Below are 16,233 nucleotides of genomic sequence, written 5' to 3' on the forward strand. Positions count from 1 at the left end.
TAATGTACCATAAATTATTAACTTGTGCTTTTAAAAAACATGCATACTACTGGGCTGTATTTTTAGAGCAAGCATTCTACAGTGACCAAGAGTTCACATTTTGAACTGTAATAAAATCCAGAACATAGTAATTAATCCGATAGGAAATGTGACTTGAAAGACTTAATGTATCCCTATAACATCAGTCTTCTAACAGAAAGGAATTTATAAGAACACTCTATCTGAGAAAAAAAAAACAAAAAACAAACAAAAACCCTACAGATCCCTTTCTAGAATAAAAGTTTTAAAGACCCTCTCTGAGGGGTTAGAAATGGCTCAGCAATTACAGGCGTGTGCTGCTCCTACAAATGACCATGTTCCAACACGCACAGAGCTGTAACTCCAGCTCCAGGGAAGCCAGTGCCCTTTCCTGAACTCCTGAGGCACTCACACACACACACACACACACACACACACACACACACGCACACACGCACACACGCACACACGCACACACACATACATACACACACGTACATACACACACATACGCACGCACACACACATACACACACATGTACACACACACACGTACATACACACACACCCACATACATACACACACGCACATACACACACGCGCACACACACACACACGCGTGCACACACACACATACACACACATAACAATGTGAAAAAGAACACTGTTTGAAGGAGAGACTGTTGTTGTTAATGTCCTCATGTAGTAAGCATGAACACATTCAAGCCTTTCTTTTGTCATCATTAATTACAAAGAGCTTCTAGATAACTAGATAACTAAATTGCTTTAAAATTATAGCAAGAGCAATTTTCAGAGGAGCATTCAATCATTATTATTTCAAATGCTATACTCTCTTCAGAGTCTCTGCACTACGGACAGATAAACATTAATCATTTACCGAGATATAAATAGGTTATGTGCTTTTTTCAGTGTGTTTACCTTTTTTCCTTTGAAGTTGAGTATGCCAGGCTGCTCCAGGACCCCATAATACAAGCAGGTAATGTTGACCTTGAGCCTGTTCCACCGTTAACACAACCTTTCTTTGCTTTTGTCCTCTGTAACTATATAATGCCTCTAGAAAAGGAAAAGAAACATTCTACTTGGTATTACACAGTATCCCATGGTAAATACATCGTGGTAACCAACTGATATACTAAGATGGTCTTGTACAATAGTATTTATAAGCTAAAATTAAAGAGACTCAAAATACTTACCTGTCAATACAGTGATGTTCACTACTCTGAGCACTGCATGGACTAATGTATCAGGCTGCAACTGCTCCAATTCCACAAACTTTACGGTGTTGATTTTCTGAGGCTGCCTCTGAGGCAGATCTTTGAGATAGGAATGTTTTGAAGACACATATGTCAGTAAATCCTGAAGTATAACATTGGCAATTATATTGGAATCTAAGGAAGCAAAAAACATAAAAACAGAGACTAAAGATGACATCATATTTTGTTGGTAATCATAAATGAAAAACCACAGCTGTGGTGGTTTGAATAAGAATGCCCCATAGGCTCACAGATTCATATATTTGAATTCTCAGACATCAGGGAGTGGCACTACTTGACAAGGATCAGAAGGTGTGGGCTTGTTGGAGGAAGTGTGTCACTGAAGGTGGCTTTGCAGCTTCAAAAGCCCTTCCTGCTGCTGTATCCTGATCTGGATGTGGAACTCTCAGCTCCTTCTGCAGCACCTTGTCTGCCTGTGTGGCCCCATGCTCCCCACTATGAGGACAATGGACTCTGAAACTGTAAGCTGGCCCCAGCTGAATGCTTCATTTTGTAAGAGTTGCCATGGTCATGATGTCTCTTCACAGCAACAGAACACTGACTAAGACAACAGCTCTCATCTTAAAGAGAGTAAAGTTAGTTAGGAAGCCATCTTTGAGTAATGTTCCAAGAACACAGATTTAAGATCTCAAATTCCGGGGCTGGGGATTTAGCTCAGTGGTAGAGCGCTTACCTAGGAAGCGCAAGGCCCTGGGTTCGGTCCCCAGCTCCGAAAAAAAAAAAAAAGAACCAAAAAAAAAAAAAAGAACCAAGATCTCAAATTCCATGTTCCAACACAGAAGCAGTTTCACGAAGTTTTACAGTTTCACAAAAGAAAGTCATAAATCAAGGCAATTTTAAAATACATTGGTTGTGGGGCAGGAGAAATGGCTCAGTGGTTAAGAGTACTGGTTGCTCTGTAAAGGACCTAGGTAGGTTCCCAGAACCCACATGGTGGCTCTCAACTATCCATAACTTCAGTTCTTGAGGGCTCAGTGCCCTATTCTGACCTCCTCAGGCATATGGTGTGTGCATGAGTGCGTGCATGAGTGTGTGTGTGTGTGTGTGTGTGTGTGTGTGTGTGTGTGTGTGTAGGCAAAACACCCATACACATAAAATAAATAAATCAAAAAATAACGATAAGATAGATACATTGCTGGCTATCTTGGAAAAGCAGGTACAGCAAGATGGGGGAAGCTTTTCTGTAAGACAGGATGCTATCTGATGACGTGCTCAGGAAATGGCTACTCTAGAGGGCTAAAACTAGCCCCAAATAAGTAATTAGTCTTTAGACTTGCAATGTTCCAATGTCTTCACAGTACTTAAAATCTTATATTTTGGTTATGAGCCTAGCCTATAACAGTTGAGTCATCTCTCCAGCATCACAGTTTTGAAAATCCAATCAGTCAGTATCTGCAGACACTGCCTCTTTTCACAAGTTTTGTCACACTATGCATGCACAATGTTTTCTTTCTTTTTTAAAAAGATTTATTTATTTTATTTACATGAGTACACTTTAGCTGTCTTCAGACACACCAGAAGAAGGCTTCAGATCCCATTACAGATGGTTGTGAGCCACTATGTGGTTGCTGGGAATTGAACTCAGGACCTCTGGAAGAGCAGTCGGCCATCTCTCCATCCCACAAAATGTTTTCTTTGAACTATGTTTTATGTTGTAATATATAAATATATATGAACCATTACTTTATTTCTATATAATATGTAGCTTATTCTTGACTTAGTTTACACCAAAAAATAAAGGTTGATACCGTTAGACAATAGAAACTTGCCATCTCTAGGAAATTAATACTGTTCCAATCTATAATTAGGCCCAGAGTTTCTATTATTTTTTACTCTTCTATGCTCCAGAAACTGTCTGGTGGGCTCCCAATCTCTAGAGTCTAATTTGACCCCATCTTTCCCAGCTAACCTGACAACAGTTCTTCATCAACAAGCTCCTTAGCAAATCACTTCTGCAATAGCCTACCAGCCACTTAACAGACTCTCCTGAACCTGCCCTACACCCATCGCTAGTTTAGGCTGCTGTCCTTATCACTTTCAAGGTGCTATCAAGTCAAGTCGTCACACTCCTGTTCCCAACCAAGTTCTGCACAGCACAGCAACCACACGTGCACAAGACTCCCTAATTCTCATTTAAGCATGTGTTAATAGTAATACTTCTTTTAACTGTAAAAACAGCCACTTAATTATTCAGTTGTAATACCACTTAATGATTTTATCTTCACCTTTAAATGGTTTTTTAAATTTTTTTGATTATTTTATGCATGTGACTGTTTTACTCTGTACCTCATGCATTCTTGGTACCTGCAGTGTGTGTCAGATACCCTGGAACTGGATCTATACATGGCTGTAAGCCACCATATGGCTGCTGGGACTCATAACCAGAACCTCTGTGCAAAATACACTTCTAGCCACTGAGCCAATTCTCCAGACCCTGTTTTAAATTACTGAGACGACCGTTACAACTTACATACAATCAAATATGCATACTTAGAAGCACGGATTGAAAGGTGCTCAGCAGTCAAAGGAGTCTTCTAAAAACCTGATGGTCTGAATCCTAACTCAAACTCCCACAAACTCTTCTGAATTCCACACAGGTACCCCACCCCCACTGAATGAATCAATCAATCAATCAATGTTTAAGAGAATGGATTAATAAGGTCTGCTAATCAAATTCAAATTCTTCTGAAGGAAAGGAAGATATGTTCATATATATGACAGACTTATGGCTAAATTTGATTGGTTTTCTTAGAAATCACGAGTTTATAGACTAATCTGCCCTTCTTCGTTCTTTCTCCCATTAACAAGGTCATCTGCATCCACTCCATCTGCTACACTAACACCTAAGTATTTATTCACTCACCAGAGGAGCATCTACTACGTGACAGGTGCTAAGGAGACAGAGAAAAACCACATCACCACAATCTCAACACAGAAAGAGTTAATGATTGACCTAGAAATGCCAAGCAACCAGAGCTTCCAGGGACTAAGCCACTACCTAAAGACTATACATGGACTGACCCTGGACTCTGACCTCATAGGTAGCAATGAATATCCTAGTAAGATCACCAGTGGAAGGGGAAGCCCTGGGTCCTGCTAAGACTGAAACCCCCAGTGAACTAGACTGGTGGGGGGAGGGCGGCAATGGGGGGAGGGTTGGGAGGGGAACACCCATAAGGAAGGGGAGGGGGGAGGGGGATGTTTGCCCGGATACCGGGAAAGGGAATAACACTCAAAATGTATATAAGAAATACTCAAGTTAATAAAAAAAATAAATAAATAAAATGTAAAAAAAAAAATAGCACACTCAGCACAGAATGTAAACTGAGGACAAGGCTGACTCTCAGTAAATTGTTTACCTAGCACTTGGGTGGCACTGGGCTCTATCCCTAGAACCATAAATGGTCAGGAGGGATAGAAGGCAGGAGGAGGGGGGAGAAGGGAGGGGAGTTATGAAAAGAGAGAAACGTTCCTGAAAAGAGACAGAGAGAAGGAACTACCTAGAAAACAGTTGGCTAGAATCTCCAGGGAATAAACTGGAGAAAGCTGAACAGCAGCTGTGAGAAAAGATGCATGGTGGCTGAAAATCTCTAGCACGGCAGCAAGGAAAAAAAATACACAGTCCGTCCCAGAAGGGTTAGTGTGGCCTAGGGATCTCCTCCTCACATTGGAGTCACTCACAAGACAAAAGGCCTCGGAAAATACTGTGCTCTCAGTAACAGATATTTTAAAAAGAAAAGAAGGGGGAGGAAGGGAACAAAGATTATACAGGACAGCAGCAGAGGAAGAACATACGTCCCAGGAACAGCCTCTGTCCTAGCAGACAGAGTGTCAGACGTCTTTGAAGTTTCAACTGCTTAGTGCTTGAGACCCTCAGTGAGTCACACTCCTGGGACACTGAGAGCAAATGTCATGGAACCAGATTCTGAATCCTGAGCAGAAGAATGGTTCAGTGGTTAGGAGAACTGGATGCTCTTCCAAAGAACCCATGTTCAATTCTAGCACCTTCATGGCAGCTCACAGCAGTCTGCAACTCCAGTTCCGGGGAACCCTATGCCCTTTTCCAGCCTCAATGGGCACTTTACACATGAAATATGCAAACATACATGTAGATAAAACATTCATAACACAGAAAATAAGTCTTTAAAAAAAGAAAAGAAAAAGAAAACTTTAGTAGCTCAGTTCCAGTCAGATACAGAGCCTGCAGGGTAACAGACAGAGGTTTCAAGAACTATCCTAACAACAGAGATGACAGCCTGGTAATGGGCTCACCTTCTCAGCAGGACTCCTAAAGGACTACCTAGAGGCATGACCAGCATTTCCAGCCTGACCTGTGAAGGACAACCTACTGACAGGACCAGGATCTGAGAGCCCACCTCAGCCCAGGAAAACGGCCTAGGCAAGAACAGCATATACATCCTGACCCCAGGGCCTTGAGGAGGGAGGGGTAAGCAGGTTCTGTGACCAAATCCACAATGGTCTGCCCACTGACACCTCAGCTACACCATAGCCAGGCTCCACTTAAACACTGACAGCACTCTCTTTTAAAAACACAACAAATAAAAACAACGAATCCAAGAAATGAAATAAAGCCAGATGCACAAACCCAATGCAATAATAGAAATATATATATGATGCAGCATAACTCCTCCAAAAGTCACTGGTTCTCAAGTAACATCCTCCAGTGAGAGTGAACCCCAAGAAGTCAAAAGCGCATGTTTAAAACATCATTCCTGAATGAATTTTAAAACAATACGAATGAGAGTGAAAAAGAGAGAACTGAATGAAATAAAGAACCTCATACTAGATAGAAAAGAGGATCCCATAAACAGAACCATTGAGAACTACTGAGGAAAAGCAAACTGAAATACTGGAATCGAAAACATAGTACGTTAAATTAAAAACTCATTGTTGTAAGTCTCACCAATAGAAAAGATCAAATAGAGGGCCAAATAAGATTAAATGTAAAGTGGAAAAATTTGAATATTCCAAAAAGACAGAGATAAACTAATAAGAAGCCAAGAATGGGACCTGGAGAGGTGGCTCAGCGGTTAAGAGCACTGACTGCTCTTCCAGAGGTCCTGAGTTCAAATCCCAGCAACCACATGGTGGCTCACAACCATCTGTAATGAGATCTGATGTCCTCTTCTGGTGTGTCTGAAGACAGCTACAGTGTACTCATATACATGAAATAAATAAATAAATCCTAAAAAAAAAAAAAAAAAAAAGGGCAAGGATGGCACTCTCAAGCCATTGGGACTTTAAAAAAGACCGACCTAAGATTTATGGGCATTGGAAAAGAAAGCTTTCATTCTCAAGCTTTCATTCATTCATTTCAACCAAATCATAGCAAAAAACAAAAAAAGACTCTCAATTATAGGAGAAGATGACAATCCAAACACGAGGCATTTAGAACATTAAACAGAGAAGATCAGCAAAGAACTTCCCTCATCGTATCCTAATTGAACTACTATATATGGAACAAAGGAAGTATATTGAAAGCAGCCAGAAAAAGTACAAAGTCACGTATAAAGATGAGCCCATTGAAATAATTGCAGATTTCTCAACAGAAACTTTAGAAGAAATGGTGCGTTTCTACTGTATCCTCACAGACACACATTGTAATGGAGGATGAAGAAAAGCTCACAATAAATCCAAGCTAAGGGGATTGACGACCACTAAGCCAGCGCCACAAAAGACACTTGAAGGAATTATTTGAAGTGAGGAAAAAGACACACGCAACAATAAAGCCACAGGGAAGAACAAACTCTGCTTGACTAAGAGTGAGCAGAGAGGGCAGGAAGACACCAACCTCCACAGTGAGTAAACGTGGCAGGGCTAACACTTGTCACTATGCAAATGGTTACAATCCCCAGTCAGGGCACTGAGTAGCAGAACAGATTAAAGGACGGGGTGTGGTTTTAACCTTCAACTTGCTGGCCCGTCTGGAGGGCTGCCCTGGCCGGGTTGATGTGGGAAGGGAACCCAGTGTGGGCAGCACTGCATGAAAGTGGGGAAACGCTGACTAGCAAGCGTGCATGCGTTCATTTCTCTCTGCTTCTGACTGTGGAAAGATTTAATTAGATGCTTTAAGTTTCTGCCACCTTAACCTCCTACTACAATAAACAGTAAACTTGAGTTATGAGCTAAAATAAATCTTTTCTCCCCAAAGTTGCTTGTCAGGATATTTTATCACAGCAAAAGAAATGAAACTAGGCCAGCAGGATACATCTATTTGTTGCCTCCAATAAATAGACCTCGCCATAAAAAGACAGGCAATATCCTAGAGCAGCGGTTCTTGACCTTCTCAATGCTGTCTCTCTTTAATACAGTTCTTCATGTTGTGCTGACCACTAACCATTAAATTATTATTGCTACTTCACAACTGTAAGTTTTTTACTGTTCTGAATTGTACTATAAATATCTGTGTTTCCCAAAGGTCTCTGGGGGTCATGACCCACAGGTGAGAGCCGTGCCATGGAGTGACTGGAAGGAAAAGGAATCCCAAGCAAACAGAGCGTGGAAACAAGCAGATGTAACTGTTCAAATAACTGACAAAGACTTCAAAACTAGCCAAGAGCAATGAAGGCGACCTCAAACTGATTAAGGGAACAATCCATGTAAGGGACATTTCAATTCTAAACATAGATGTGAACACAGGTACACCTAATTTCATAGAACAAATAATACTAGATGTGAAGCCAATTAACTCCAGCATACTAGTGACTTCAATATCTTACTCTCACCAGATGGCAGGTCACTCGAACACACACACACACACACACACACACACACACACACACACACAGAGAGACAGAGACAGAGACAGAGAGAGAGAGACAGAGACAGAGAGACAGACAGAGACAGAGAGACAGAGAGGCAACAGAGACACAGAACTATCTGAATTAAATGGCATCACAGATCAAATGGATTTAACAGACATCCATAGGATATTCTATCTAAACACTACAGAATATACATTCTTCTGAGCTCACGGAACTTTTTCTAAAAGAGACCACATATTAGAACCAAACCAAGTATTAAGAGGTACAGGACAATTTCAACCACTCCTTGTCGTATACATGATCACAATAGAAGGAAAGCTAAGAAGAAAAAGAAACCTTAGAATACATACAAATTCTTGAAGATCAAACAATACACTACTGAATAGTGAATACACTGTTAGTTATTACTATATGCTGATACCGTATTAATTTTATAAAGTTAATTCTTTTATTATAAGGTGCTGAATGTCAGAAATCCAACTGATTTTCGTGTTTATTTTATATCCAGCTACCATGCTAAACTCTCTCATCATTTCTCATAATTTTTGAAGAAGTCTTAATATAAGCTACCATATCATTTATAAATAATGTTTTATTTTATTCTTTCTAATTTTATATATCTTTTCTGTACTTTATCCCACTCTCTAAGATGGTAAGAGTGATAATAGTAGCATCCTAGTTTAATGGCCAAATCTTAAAAAACAAATTTCTATTGTATTTTCAATTTTGATGATTTCCCCCTTGGGTTTTGTGGTGGCCTGAATAAGAATGTCCCCATAAACCCATGTATCTGAATGCATAGTCATCGGGGACTGGCACTACTTAGAAGAATTAGGAAGTATAGCCTTGTTGGGTAAATGTAGCTGTATTAAAGGAAGTGGATCACTGGGGATGGACTGGCTCATACGGCCAAGCCAAACCAGAGGCTCTCTCTTCCTCTGGACCTGGCTATACGACTCTCAGCTCCTTCTCCAGCACCATGTCTGCCTGCATGCCATGTTCCTACCATGACGACAATGGACTAAGCCTCTGAAACTATAAGCCAGCCCCAATTAAATGCTTTCCTTTGTAAGAGTTGAAGTGGTCATAGTCTTATCACACCAATAGAATACTGGCTAAAACAGGTTTTATGAAGACTCTTTATGACATAAAGAGAAATTTCCTCCTGTTTCTAATAATGGATATTGAATTTCATCAAAAGATTTCTTTACACGTACTGACATGATCATAAGTGACTTTTAAAAATGTTCTGTTTGTAGGCTAGGGAGCTAGCTCAATTGGCCAAGTGCTTTCCTCATGAGCATGAAGACCTGAGTCCAGTTCCCAGTAAACACATTAAAACCCCAGGCACGTAGCATATGCTTGTGATTCCAGGGCTGGGGAGACAAGACACAGAAGGAACTCTAATGCCTGCTAGTCAGCCAGTCTAGCCTAACTGGTAAGAAACCATGTGTCAAAGAAGGTGTACAGCATTTCTGAGGACATCACCCAGGGTTGCCCTCTAGCCTCCACATGAACACATAAACACATATATGCTTTTATTTCTTGAGACAGAGTCCTTCTGTGGAGCCCTGGCTATTCTTCCACTCACCATGTAAATCAGGCTGGTCTCAAACTCTGCCCCTCTCTCCCTCCCAAGTGCTGGGATTAAAGGTGTATGCTAACACTCCAGGCTTTTATGCTTTGAATTAATGCTAAATTTATAAAAATAGTTACAAATATATAAAGTTCCTTTATATTCCTCACTCTTTGCCCTACAATGTGAACATTTTACATAATCATATAATAAACTTTCTGACTTTATTATTTTATTAATAGTAACAATAAAAGGATATAAGTGGATCTTATAAATAGGTATTTGTTTTACAAGCACAGTATTAATATACTGCAGGACAGTCAGGGTTACACAGAAAGATGCTGTCTTAGGGGTGAAGGGATGGAGAGTGAACTCTGATTCCTTATATTGTTTTATAATTTTATTCTTTTTTTTTGACATTCATTGAGCACTTATTTATATACCTTACAATATCTTAGCTACCTAGTAAGTGCTAACTCATTTGGTTACCACAAACTCACCCTCATGTTACACATAAAGAGCCGTGGTATGGAGAGGTTAATAATTCTCCCAAACATGTCATGTCTAGTAGTCAAATGGCTTACCCAGTGCCAATGGCCTTAGGACAATATGAATTTTCTAAGACTGGTTTTTAGCTCAGGCTGAGGTTCACGAAGGGCAGTCCAGCAATGGTTCACAGTTCTGCTGACCCGTTTGTGACCATAGCAATAGAGAAGAGAAAGCTCCAGGATATATAATTCTGTCCAAACATTGAAATGTGTGTGTATGTTTGTACGTCTGTATGTACATATGTATGTATGTATGTATGTATGTATGTATGTATGTGTATGGGTATATATATATATATATATATACATATATATATATATTATAAAAATAAGCCAACATGTTTTATATTCACTGTTACAGTTTTATTCTTATTGACTTCTGATTAATGTTATGATTTTATATTTTTTGGTTTCTATGGCTTACTTAGTAGTTTTGCAAATTTTCTGAGTTTCAAACTTTATTTTTATTCTTTCATTTTTATTGGTAGAAGGGTTTGACTAAGAAATATTAGTCTGGTAGCAGCTTTAAGCACATCTTCTGTGTTCTAATAAATAACACAGTCATTACTTCTGCAAATTTTATATCATTCTTTAAATCCAAATTTCGTGTAAAAGTTTCAAAACTTTTTTTTAATGCTGTTTTCTGTTGTTGCTAATGATCTCTAGTTTTATAGCACTTTTGTTAGCACAGATTTACACTCCTCCTTGATGAAAGTCACTGGGCTTTTGACAACCTATTAGGGAATTAATGTGTCTGAAGATATAGCTTGCTCTATGTGACCTTGTTTACATACAGACCTAATCTATTAAGTACGTTAATTAGAACTTCTGTCTCTTTTTTTTTTTTTTTTTTTTTTTGGTTCTTTTTTTTCGGAGCTGGGGACCGAACCCAGGGCCTTGCGCTTCCTAGGTAAGCACTCTACCACTGAGCTAAATCCCCAGCCCCGAACTTCTGTCTCTTTAATTATGTTTTGTACAATAGAGCTGTCTTGTGCCATTAGGGAAATGGCTTCTCAAAGACTTCCTTAGAATTTATTACTCAGAACATCTCTTAGAATGGATTAAGCATTTTAAAAAATAGGATGATGGTAAAAGTTGACATGGAAAAAGATAAATTGTGACAGGTATTGCTGGTATGAATCCTATATTACTTCTGTGGAGTTGGGATCAAATCCATGGTGATACGTGTGCTATAGGACAGTGCTCTACCATGATAGAACTTGACTGTAGTTATTTACTAAAATTTACTTTTGATAAACATAAAAATTATACAAATTAATGTGATGCTATGTAATGCTTCAATAAATAAACATACCATAATGTTTAAATCAAGTTAGACACACCTCTCTTCACATAAATTTCTTGTTTCTTTATAGTAAAAACCGTTCAAATGTTTAGTTCTAGCTTTATTACACTCACCCTACTGTGGAATAGATATCTCATATAATTTTCCTTACAGGGGGTTGGGGATTTAGCTCAGTGGTAGGGCGCTTGCCTAGGAGGCGCAAGGCCCTGGGTTCGGTCCCCAGCTCCGAAAAAAAGAACAACAAAAAAAAAGAAACGAGAAATGTCCTCTAAAATGATAATTTTCCTTACAGATATTCTAAAATATGCATTTAAAGTTTTTTTTTTTAAAGATTTATTTATTTATTATATATAAGTACACTGTAGCTGTCTTCAGATACACCAGAAGAGGGCATCGGATCTCTTTACAGATGGTTGTGAGCCACCATGTGGTTGCTGGGAATTGAACTCATGACCTCTGGAAGAGCAGTCGGGGCTCTTAACCGCTGAGCCATCTCTCCAGCCCTAAAATATGCATTTAAAGTTATAATATATTCCCACTAAGTAATTATATCTTTCACTTATTTTGCAGTGCTGGGGACCAACCCCATAGTCTCCAATTTTTGTTAAACATCATTGCCTAGGCTGTGGCCTCAACTTTATCATATTCTTTATCAGCTTCCCAAGTAGCTATATTTTCAAGCGTGTGATACTCCACATGACTTATTTATTCATTTACTTGTGTATTTTGAGGTGCTAGAGATCAAACACAAAGCCTTACACAGAACAGGCAGGCCCTGTATCAGTGTGCTATACTCCAGCCTAGGCAGAGACTTTAAAGTAGCATTGCCAGAATGGAAAATAGTTTAGTGACTTCTTTTTGTTGTTGGTGGTGATGTGTGGTTGGTTGGTTTGTTTGTTTGTTTGTTTGTTTCAGATAGGGTTGCTCTGTGCAGCCCTGGCTATCCTGGAACTTGCTCTGTAGGCCAGGCTGGCCTTGAACTCAGAGATCTGCCTGCCTTTCCCTCCTAAGTGCTAGGATTAAAGGGGTATGCCATCATGACCCAGCTGGTAATTTCTTATAAAATTATATATGTATTTGGAATACAACCCAGAAATTGCACTCTAGAAGTCTGTGCCACAGATATGAACATTTATGTTCACACAAAAATCTATACTCTTAAAAACCTCAAATGAGAAATAACTCAAATGTTCTTCGACAAGGGAAAAATTAAACAAGCAACAGTTCACGCATGCAACAGAGCAGTCGTCAGCACTGAGAGAAATGCTCATGGTATGCAATGGTCACCAAAACCGTACTTTTCTCAGCAATGATAGAAAGTGATTCAAACTACATTAGTCTGACTATGTACCCAACTAGACCTTTAATTATCTCAAAGATGCAGAGGCCCACAAATTACACGGGTAAGCCTCAGAAGTCAGTAGAAGGATGTAGACTTTTTTTTTTCCTTTTCTTATTTTTGCCCACCTACATTTTTCTGTAGACATGGACTACAGTATCTCAAAGAGAAAACTCTTTAAGTGTTAAGAACTACCGCTTTGCAGACACCTAGGAAGAAAATGAACCGTGAACCGCAATACTTTCTGTGCTTTATCGCTCAAAAGTCCATCTATTTCTTCTCTTCTAGACACACAGCTGTCACTTGGGGTTGGGGCCCCCTGTTTACCCCACCACAGTCATCTGTTAAAATTCTATTTTCAATTTTCTTGAAAAGGATGGGGACAAAGCACAGGCTTAGCACTGGGTGGGGCCTATGTTCAATACTAATATTGGAAAAAAATAAAATAAATGAGTTTCAATTTTAGCTTACAAGTGAAAATAGCTATTAAAAAGAAACATTTTACTCAAATCTTTCCTATTTGTTTGCAGACTTACAGTGGGTTTACAATGAGGTAACATTCCAGTAATCCGACCATAAACCAAAGATAAATCAAAAATGTGTTACCTACACCTAACCTACCACCCGCCCCACTTAGCAGCATGGCAGTGTGAAATCTCACGGTTTCACTTTCTAATTGGATGCTGACTGCCAGCCATGGCGCTCTGCCACTGGGAGCACGACTAGTGCAAAAAGATCAAATCCACAGTGTGCTCACACTGGGTTTGTACTAGCTTAAAGCCAAAAAGCATCCCAAGTACAGCACATTCCAAACCTGTCTTACATTTTTCGGGCTGGACATATGAGTAACTTCCCAGATTCAGTAACTGACTGGTAAGTGTTGATTGGAGTACTGTCTCACCAATCCACTGGTCCTCATAAAGAACAACATCTAAAAACAAAACAAAGGAAGTCTGGTCATGCCATGAACTCCTGTACACTGCGGTTAACTTAAGGAAACATATAGTAGCAACAGTAACCAATCACAGCAGAACATCACACATACATTTCACATACCAGACAACTAGAGCTCTGTTAGGCTGAAAGACCTACCCAAAGACTCAAAGCGATAAGACAGCAAATCTAGTGTCTGAACCCAGGCCTTTCTTTGCCTTCTGAGGTATGAACAGGCCAGGAGTCACCCGGTCTAAGGGAAAAAGAGAAAGCAACACTCATTGCTTTCAGATGAGCTTGCCTTTACATCCCAAACCCCACTACTTTTTCCCAGCATGCAGCAGTAGGAATGATAGCACACCAAAATGGCCAAGCACCAGCATTAGTGAAATACTGATTCCCCTTTTCTATCCAGAGGAAATCAAACCCCAACACCATTAAATTCATGAATATGAAGAACTTCTTGGGTGGAACTATAGCACATGAACATAATCAATATGTTATAGATAATATGGAATACTTGAACACTACTGAGAATTTGTGGCAGCAAGTTATACACATGGCAACCAAAGGACAATCTACATTTTTATTGGGCTATCATCAATAACAGAATTGGCTTATGCAGTTTCAAAAGATGCTGAACTTGGAGGAGACCTGAACTCAGCACTATTGCACTGGGCCACAGATACGGTCATTTATCCATGGCTGTACCAAAAATAATATATGGTACAGATTCATTAACAGACTTCAGAACCTATAATGGATGTGTTTATGGGGCACTCATTTGGGCATACGTAATTGTGGCTTATCTCAGCAAAAAGACCAAACGTCTACATGATGGGTTAGACCGAAGCAACCCCCTTGATGTAGGAGCTTACAGAATATACATTATACATTCAACTACATTGCTTTCAATGTTTTAGCTATATGGCGATGAGTATCACACAAACAATGAGTAAACTGCACTGAGTAGTACTACCAAACATCACAGCCATTAGTCTTCTGGAAGCTGGAGCTAGTACTGATGCCCAGAATATCAAGAGTGGATCTGTATTTGATCCAAGAGGAAAACTCATGTGGACGATTGGCCATTCACAAGAAGCAATGCAAGCAAAAGTACACAACACTTTTTTTCCGTAGAAAGCTCAAAGGAAGGAAGGAAATTTGTAAAAAATAATACTAGGAGCCTCTTTCCTAGTTATTTGGCTGGTTGGACTTACAGCAGGCCTAAATGCTGGTTCTTGTCTCACTCATTAAAGAGCTGGGGTAGGTGGATGGGTGGGGGAACATTTTCACAGAAGAAGGGGAAGGAGAGATGGGATAGGGGTTATGGATGGGAATCCTGGAAGGGGACAACATTTGCAATGTAAATTTAAAATACAATAAAACATGCTCCACAGGCCAATCAGGCCAATCAGATGGGGACATGTTCTCCACTGAGCCTCCCTCTTCTCTAAGACTCTACCTTGTGTTAGCTGACAAAAATATTAACCAACAGAAGACCTCACTGTGAAACCAGTTATATCATGGATAGATCTAAATACATATTCAAACTATCACATTTATCACAGAGCCTGCCCCACATGTGGCCCATACATATACAGCCACCAAAACTAGATAAGATGGATGAAGCTAAGAAGTTTAGGCTGACAGGAACTGGATGCAGATCTCTCCTGAGAGACACAGCCAGAATACAGCAAATACAGAGGCGAATGCCAGCAGCAAACCACTGAACTGAGAATGGGACCCCCGTTGGAGGAATTAAAGAAAGGACTGAAAGAGCTGAAGGGGCTTGCAACCCCATAAGAACAACAATACCAACCAACTAGAGCTTCCAGGGACTAAACCACTGCCCAAAGACTATACATGGACTGACCAAGGGCTCCAACTGCATAGGTAGCAGTGAATAGCCTTGTTGGGGCACCAGTGGAAGGGGAAGCCCTTGGTCCTGCCAAGATTGGACCCCCAGTGTAGGGGGTTGTTGGGGGGGCAGTAATGGGGAGGTGGATGGGGAGGGGAACACCCACACAGAAGGGGAGAGGGAGGGGCTAGGAGACTGATGGACAGGAAACTGGAAAAGGGAATAACATTTGAAATGTAAATAAGAAATACCCAATTTAATGAAAATGGGAAAAAAGAATTGTATCTTGTTTATTATTATAACTATATAATAGGAATATATAGCCAGATGATGGCACACACCTCTATTCCCAGCACTCAAGAGACAGAGGTGGGCAGCTCCCTGTGAGTTCAAGGCACAGTCTGGCCTACAGAGTGAGTTCCAGGATGCCAAAGCTACACAGAGAAGCCTAACTGGAAAAAACACATGAAGAAAAAAATTTTTGAAAAAAGAGCATAGATTCTGGAGCCCAAATGGTTTCATGTCTTGTCTCTTCCTAGATTTGTGTCATTGTGTAGTTTCTTTATGTTTC

General features: G+C 39.9%; 1 protein-coding gene across 11 annotated transcripts in view; it reads right to left on the reverse strand.

The window, feature by feature from the left end:
- Positions 1-16,233, reverse strand: part of Shld2 (shieldin complex subunit 2) — a 91,266-nt gene that overhangs the window by 14,654 nt on the left and 60,379 nt on the right. For 10 of the 11 annotated variants that reach the window (NM_001025028.2, XM_008771136.4, XM_063275584.1 and 7 more), the window contains 3 exon segments: positions 959-1,093; positions 1,234-1,428; positions 13,692-13,799. In NM_001025028.2, the coding sequence (NP_001020199.2) occupies positions 959-1,093; positions 1,234-1,428; positions 13,692-13,799 (438 nt within the window). 11 annotated transcript variants of the gene reach the window in all.

Source organism: Rattus norvegicus, chromosome 16 (genome assembly GCF_036323735.1).
Source record: "Rattus norvegicus strain BN/NHsdMcwi chromosome 16, GRCr8, whole genome shotgun sequence".
Lineage (NCBI taxonomy): Eukaryota > Metazoa > Chordata > Mammalia > Rodentia > Muridae > Rattus > Rattus norvegicus.